The sequence below is a fragment of the Manacus vitellinus genome, unplaced genomic scaffold (assembly GCF_001715985.3).
Source record: "Manacus vitellinus isolate BGI_N305 unplaced genomic scaffold, ASM171598v3 scaffold_128_pilon, whole genome shotgun sequence".
Classification (NCBI taxonomy): Eukaryota; Metazoa; Chordata; class Aves; order Passeriformes; family Pipridae; genus Manacus; species Manacus vitellinus.
In genome coordinates this window covers 249,017-256,731 of record NW_021938941.1, presented here as the reverse complement: position 1 = coordinate 256,731, position 7,715 = coordinate 249,017, and the positions used below count along the sequence as shown (strand labels likewise).

Genomic DNA, 7,715 nt, shown 5'->3' with positions numbered 1-7,715 from the left:
CCTGCCCATGGCAGGGGGTGGGACTGGATGGGATTTAAGGTCCCTTCCCACCTAAGCCTGGGATCTGATGACTCTGTGACTCAGAACCAGGCTGACAGAGCCAGGACCCACCGTGGCAATCAGTTACATTGGAAAGAATTCAGGGAAAACGGGCTGGAAGTGACTCCCAAGAATTCCAGATACCCTGGGAAATGCTGCTGCTGTTCAGGGAGCTCCTGCCCTGCTGGGTCAGCCAGAGCAGGGCAGGGACCTCCTTCACTCCTAACCCAGCACAAATGCTGGAAACCTGCTGGGATCTCTCAGGAGAGAACCTGCTCCTTGGCACAGGACATGGAATCCACCCTGGGGAATGAGCAGCCACTTGGGAAAACATCAGTGCCAGGACAAACAGCCCTGATGTGCCCAGCCCTGGGCAGCAGCTGAGCACGGGGAGAGGCTTTAACCAGGCAGTGGCACAGTGGGATCCATCCAAGATCCATCCCTGCCCCAAATGCATCCCCACCGAAACCAAAGGCAGGGAAACAGGAGCTGGGCCATGGCAGGAGCAGAACAGCACAGCAAAGAGCAGTCTCCCTGCTGTCCCCTGGATAGCTCATGGAGCAGAGGGGCTCTCCCACCCCCAGAGGGGCTCTCCCACCCCCAGAGGGGCTCTCCCACCCCCAGAGGGGCTCTCCCACCCCCGTGTCCCTGCACACACTGCCTTACCTGGGGTGGGATCCCCGCCTGCCTTGACAGCCTTGAGCAGGACGTGCTGGTTAGAGGACACGGGCATTCCCGCCCGGCATTGCTGCTGCTGCTGCTTCTGCTGCTGCTGCTTCAGGGCCTGGGGGCACAGGGGGGACAGGGGGGAGCTCAGCTGGGTCCTTACAAACCATCCAGGCACGGCACAAACTGCTGGATCCTCCTCCTGCTCCGGCAAAAGTTGAGCACAACTTCTGACCCAACCAGCCCCTGGTGCTGTGTGTGCAGTGGGAGGCAGGGGACAGTGGGATCAAACATGGTAAGTGCACTGCCAAGAGGAGATTTCCCCCCTTTGCACCTACAGCTAAAAGTTAATGGTCACAGAACATCCACAGATAACTTCAAAGTGAAAGTACCACCGTGTAATTTATTCCCTCTCCTGGGGAGAAGCAAGTGGCAGCTTCCTAAAAAACCTTCAACAGAGGCACTGCCCGTCAGGGGAAGGATTTTTAATTAGCAAAGTAACAGAGATTCAAACACTAAAGGAAAGAAAATAAACCCCTTTTTGTTTCAGAACAGACTCTTCAAGCAGCAGTCAGGACAGAGCCCCAAAGGCCCCGTGGCTGAGCCAAGGAAGGAAGGAGGGATTTGGTTAAACTGCAAACCAAAGTGTCTGTTTGCAAAAGCTGAAATCCAAACCCAGCCAGCCCCCAGAGCAGAATAAATTACAGCAGATCAAGGATCCCCTGGAATTTCAGAATAGGAAGTAACAGGGTGTGCAGTGGGACTGCTCGCTGGAGATCATCACTGTCCCAAACAATAACATTAACAACGAGGATAATGACAATAACAACACACTCAGAACCAGGGGAGGGAATAAAACCGTGCAGGAACCTGCAGGATCTGCCCCCCAGGGAAAGCAGAAGTGATTTCAGAGTTTAAAGACACCAACGAGGCAGTGACAGAAGGATCCAGCCAATGAAGAGACACCTTGGATCCTGTTTTCCCATTTATTAAATAGTTCCTATTTAGCCACTTCCACCACAGGTTAGAAAAACATTCAGCCAAACCAAAACGTGGCAGGAGTGAACTGACCTCCTGTTACTGAGCTCAAAAGGTTTCTAAAAAAATAAAAAAAGGGATATAAAAAGGGAGACCTGCCAAAAACCCACAAACAAGCCCAAGAAAGCTTTTCCAAAGTGCCCCTTGAAGATGAGCCCCAGGGGACAGGGACCACTCCAGTGGCAGAGCAGAGTCCCAGGGTTAAAGGCTCTCCCTCAGAAATGCCCCTTCCCTCTTCCCTCTGGGAATGTTGGAATTACTGGGCACTGGAGAAGGGAGGGCTGAACCCAACCAGTGCTCCTGAGTCCCAGTGTGGGGCACAGGCAGGATGAGGGACAGGAAAACTCCCTTTAGTTCTCCTTTCACTCAGAGCACTGTGTTTGTCCAGCCCTGCTGCCTCCTTCCCTGTATTTGCTCTTTTTGTCTGCAGTTTATAACTTGTCCTGCCCACTGTGGCAGTGGAAGATGTGACACAAAATGCCAGGAGGGGGGAACCAACATGAGCTTCAAGGTCCCTTCCAGCCCCAAACCCCTCCAGGATTCCAAGAGGAGCTGCTGAGCACGGGGAGGGAAAGAGGTTTGTACCAAACCCTGAGCCTGTTTCATGGAATCATCGAATCCCAGGGTGGTCTGGGTGGGAAGGCACCTTAAAGCTCATCCCATCCCACCCCTGCCACGGGCAGGGACACCTCCCACCAGCCCAGGTGGCTCCAGCCTGGCCCTGGACACTTCCAGGGATGGGGCAGCCACAGCTTCACTGGGCAACCTGGGCCACTTCCACCACTCCCTGAACAACAGCCCCTAATTAGCTCATCCTGCCTCACTGCAGGTCCTTCCCCAAGGCCACAGGCACCTCTGGAATGCCATCCTGAGTGCTGCTTCTCAGCTGGGAAAGGTCAGGAGAAGGGGCAGGGCTGGGAGAGGTAAATCCTGTGGGGACACATCCCGACCCCATCTGCTGGGATGAGATCCCACAGTCCCTGCACTCCCACCCCTCTGCACTGCATCCATAACTCCTCCCAGACACTGCCCTTCCTGAGGAGTAAATCCAACCCCCAGAAAGCATTTCCTTCCCAAGGACCATGGGAGAGAGAGCAGTGCAGCTGGGGAAACACCTGCAGATCCCACACTGGGGGACGAATCCACCCGGGATTTTTCATGGGGAGNGGGAGCTCCAGGTTGGATCCTGGGGGCTGTGGGAGCTCCAGGCTGGATCCCCAGGGCTGTGGGAGCTCCTCCTCACCCTCACCTCAGCCCAGCCCTCCACAGCCCTGCTGCTGCCCACACATCCATGGTAGCAACACAACCCCAGTTGAATCCCAGAAGGATTTTCCAACCATTGATCCTCCTGCACTGAAGAAAAGGGTTGCTCCCACTGACATAAATAAAGGATTTAGGTGTCTGGAACCACAGGGACACGGAACCCCAGACGGTTTGGGTTGGAAGGGACCTCACAGCCCATCCAGTGCCACCCCCTGCCAGGGGCAGCGACAGCTCCCACTATCCCAGGTGGCTCCAGCCTGGCCTGGGACAGCTCCACGCCCTGCTGGGCAGGACCCCCGTGTGAGCCCCCCCAGCCCCTCCATACCTGCCTGTCGACCTCGGGCAGCAGCAGCAGCAGGCGCTGCTGGCACTCGGGGGGCAGCAGGGAGAAGGTGTGCTTGTTGATCAGCGCCCGCAGGTTCGTGTTCACCAGGATCGAGTCGGGCGTCTCCACGTCGATCTCGGCGCACTTGGCCCTCTTGAGCTGCCCTGCAACCAGCCAGGCCCCGTCACACCAACCCCTCTGGAGTCCCCCCTGCACATCCCACGGCAGGAACCCCTTCTGGGGCTGGGGAATCACGTCTGACTCTGCACGTGCAGCCAAAAGCAGAGTGTGGGAGGTCCTTCCCAGCCACAACACTCCACACCTGAGGCACTGCAGCCTGGCTCAGTCACCCTCTTCTCACTCAAGAAGGGGTTCTCAGGAGTGTTCCTAGAACTCCTTTTATCCACATCAATTTTCTGTTTCGAGCCTCCAGTCAAGGTCAGTTTGATCCTCTGGATTTCTCCTTGGGCTCTCCCACTTTGTTCACGGCAAAAAGCGTTCCAGGAAAACCCATCAGCTCTCTGTGCTCGTGTGGAACCCCCCCAGCAGACACAGGGGAACCCCAGGGGGACCTTGCTGTCCCTCTGCTTTGCTGTGTGAGAGCCCCCAGGTCCAGCACTGCCCTTTGTGCCCCAGCTCTGGGGCTGTGCTGCTGGTTCAGGGGGGGATGACACAGGAAGCACTTCAGGGAATCACGGAATGTCCTGAGCTGGAAGGGACCCACAGGGACCACCTAAGCTCAGATGTTTAATATCTCCTGTTTTGCTGATAATGCACTTCTGATCCAAGCCTCAAACCCTGTGAGGTGTGGCCAGTCAGACTGGGATGCACCCAAAGGAAGTGGAACCCAGCAGTGATACCCAGGGAAGGGCTGGAGCTGTGCCAGGGCAGGGTCAGGTGGGATCTCAGGACAAGGTTCCTCCCCAGAGGGTGGTTGGCACTGACCAGGCTCCCCAGGGAATGGGCACGGCCCCAAGGCTGCCAGAGCTCAGGGAGGGTTTGGACAAGGCTCTGAGGGACAGGGTGGGATTGTTGGGGTGTCTGTGCAGGGCCAGGGGTTGGATGGATGGTCCTTGGGGGTCCCTTCCAGCTCAGGACATTCTGTGATCCTATAAGAAGATCAACACCACCCCTGGTAAATGTAAAGAGAACCCCAAAGGTCAGGAGGACTGAGAAAGCCCAGACCCCAGTGAGGGGCCAGGAGCCAAACCACAGCAGGGTCTGAAGGGTGAGGATCTGGAAGGGATTTCTTTTTCCCTGTTCATGTTAGCAGAGTGTGTAAGGACATTAAAAGGTCTGACAAATAGTGCAGGTCCTTTTGTGCTCTCAAACAGCTGCAAATTCCCAGGAAAAAGCCCTGATGAGGAGGACTGAGAGAGGCTGATTTGCACATGGAAGGTTGAATTATTCATCCTAATTATTTATCCCAATTCCCACAGCAGACTGGCAGCACCTCCCAGGGCTCCCCAGAAGTCCCCCCAGCAACAGAATTAACACAATTCTGCTCTTTCAGGCTTTTGTTCTGCCCTGGAGCAGCCAAAGCTCTGGGAGCAGGGCACTGGGGCTCTTACTTGCATGGAGCCTGTCAGATCTCTGGAATGGCTTCTTGCCCAGCCCTGGCAGGGAGTTCTCGAGCTTCACAGAGGGAGAGGAGCTGGAGGTGGAGTTCTGGGGGCTGCTGGACTGCCCCTCTGCCTGCTTCCCTTCCCAACCTGCAGGGAAAAGAGACCTTGGGACACAGGCACGGGCAGAGCAAGGCTCTGTTTGGATGGAACAGGTTATCTGACACACAGTCCCAGCCCTGGAGTCAGGGACAGGCACCTGCAGGACACAAACACCCCTCTGTTCTTGGAGCACTCGCTGCCCAACAGGCTGAATGCAGGACACCCCTCTGGAACCATGAGACTATCCCAAAACAAAGGGATGGACAGCCCTGCCATGTGTGGGTTGAGGCTATTTCCCTGTGAGTCCCCATTTATTTCCCACCTGGAATAGTGGGAATCCAACCCAGGAATGTCCTGTTAACACTGCAGAGTTAACAGAGTTCCTGTCAGAGTTCACCACCAGGAAAAACCTCTTCACACTTTATGTGTCCTTTCTAAACTTCACTTTTGTTCCCTCAGCCCAGCCCCGGGAATTCCTCTTCCCTCCCCTCTGCAGGACTCAGGAGACAGTTCCACGTCCTCCTCCCGAGTCACTGCTCAGCCAAACCAGACAGATCCCACCCCTGGGATTCTCCTCACACATCCCTCACACCCACCTTCCCCTCTGGGCAGCAGAATTCCTGCTGCTGCTGGGAAGAGCTTCCTCCCCAGCTCCTCCTGCCTCCCTGTCCCTCCTCCTGCCAAGGGACAGGAATCAACCTGAGCTGCTCTTCCCTCTGCTCTCTTTAGTTTGGGTGAGCACCAGGCACTCCCCCCAGTCTGGAAAGGTGCTGAAGTCCCAGATCTTGGAAGAGAAACTCCACTGGAGTTGTGACACAGGATTAAGTCACAAACTAAATGAATTCTGGCTCTAATTAATGACTTGCACTAATCAGTTCCTTCCCCTGCTGTGCCAGCTCTGTTTCTCTCTTCCCCTCCTCTGCCTGGTTCCTTTCCCTCTCCTTCTCTCCCTCACTGTTCTGGCTCTGACTAAATCCCAGAAATTGTGGAATCAGTGCATTGCTTTCCAGCAGAACATTGTTCCCTCCTCACCTGTACATTTAATTTACTCCTCCCCCCCCCCCACATCCCACTATCCCTGCTGGGAGCTGTCCCTGGGAACTGCCACAGGGCCAGGAGGGGGAAAAGGGACTCCATGGGTGCTGATAAAAACCCCCAGAGCCCCTCATGCCACAGGAACCTCCAAAGCTGTGCCAGGACTGGATTTACAGCCTGGCTGGGGGTGCTGAACTCCCACTGATCCCACCCAGAATCAGAGGAGGAAGTCAAGGAAAAGCCTGGAAGCAAGAAAGGATCCTGATCTGAGCCCAAGGAAAGCATTTAGGGCTGAAGGTACAGAGCAGGAAGGGCAAGACTTGCTGGGAGTTTCTGGCCCTTGCACCAGTGGCACCTCCCAGAGCAGCTGGGGAACATCCCTCGGGAATGAATCCCACTCCTGCCCTGGAATGAATCCCACTCCTGCCCAGGAATGAATCCCACTCCTGCCCCAGGAATGAATCCCACTCCTGCCCTGGGATGAATCCCACTCCTGCCCCAGGGGAGCTCCCAGGGGCACTCCCAGGCTGAGCTGCTCATGGCTCTGGGAAAGCCCTGAGCCTGCACAGGGAATTTCAGCTGAACACTCCCACAGTTACACCCAGAACATGCAGGAGAGACTGTTTTTCGTGCTAATACTGTTTTACTGCTGTTCCAGAGCCTTCCCTGGCTGCCTCTGCTCCGGGGATGGAGTGGGGACACTGGGAATTCCCCTGGCCTGGAGAGGGACTGGCACTGCTGGCCACGTTCCACATCCCAGGGAAGGAGTGTGGAGAGCCCAGCCCTGCTGGGAGAGCCAGGGCTGTGCCAGGGAATCCTCAGACACCAGAGCCAGGACAGGAGCACCAACCTTTCCTCCTGCAGCCAAACAGGGACCACCTTTTATTTCCTCTTACACCTGCTGGAAAAAATGGGCTTTCCTTCCCATTTCAGCTTTCTCATTTATCAGAAAGCTGAAGCAGAGACACTGGGAAATTCCCACCTCTGCTCTGGAGCCAGGCTGGGAGAGCTGGGGGGGCTCAGCTGGGGAAGGGAAGGATCCAGGGAGACCTTGGAGCCCCTTCCAGAGCCTAAAGGGGCTCCAGGAGAGCTGGAGAGGGACTGGGGACAAGGCCTGGAGGGACAGGACACAGGGAATGGCTTCCAACTGCCAGAGGGCAGGGAGAGATGGGAGATTGGGAAGGGATTCTTTGCTGGGAGAGTGGAGGCCCTGGCACAGGTTGTCCATTTTCATGATTCAGTGATCCGGGATAACAGGAACATGGTGGGTGATTTCCAATTAAGAACCCCAACCACTGCCCAGCTCCTGCTGCCTTTCATGGAATTACAGGATCATTAAGGTTGGAAATGACCTCTGATACCCACCTCTCACCCAACGACTTTTGCACCCAAACCAGGGAGCAGCTCCCCAGTTTGACTTTGACATTCTGCTGCTGTAAAACACCTGATATTCAGGAAATCAGTGATCGTGCCCCACAGCCCCTATAAAAGGGGGAAACAGCACCTACGGGAGAGCCGGGGCTGGAGCAGCAGAGGGGCTGCGCTGGGCTTCTCTCACCTCGGGAGCTCCGCAGGGAGACGGTAGGACCTTGGGGCTGAGCTGCGGGGCTGGGAGCCGGGATCAGCACGGAGCGGGGGCTTGTTTGTCTTCTGCTTCCCATGCCGGGGGGTTCCCATGGCTGGGG

General features: G+C 56.1%; 1 protein-coding gene across 1 annotated transcript in view; it reads right to left on the bottom strand.

Annotated features, from left to right (window-relative positions):
* Positions 1-7,691, bottom strand: part of ASXL2 (ASXL transcriptional regulator 2) — a 16,010-nt gene extending 8,319 nt beyond the window's left edge. Inside the window, exons 1-3 of the mRNA XM_029965973.1 lie at positions 7,589-7,691; positions 4,903-5,043; positions 3,332-3,495 (exon numbers count right to left, since the gene is read on the bottom strand). Of these exons, the coding sequence (XP_029821833.1) occupies positions 3,332-3,495; positions 4,903-5,043; positions 7,589-7,691 (408 nt within the window). The remainder of the gene's footprint in view (positions 1-3,331; positions 3,496-4,902; positions 5,044-7,588) is intronic.
* Between the last annotated feature and the right edge of the window lie 24 nt (positions 7,692-7,715).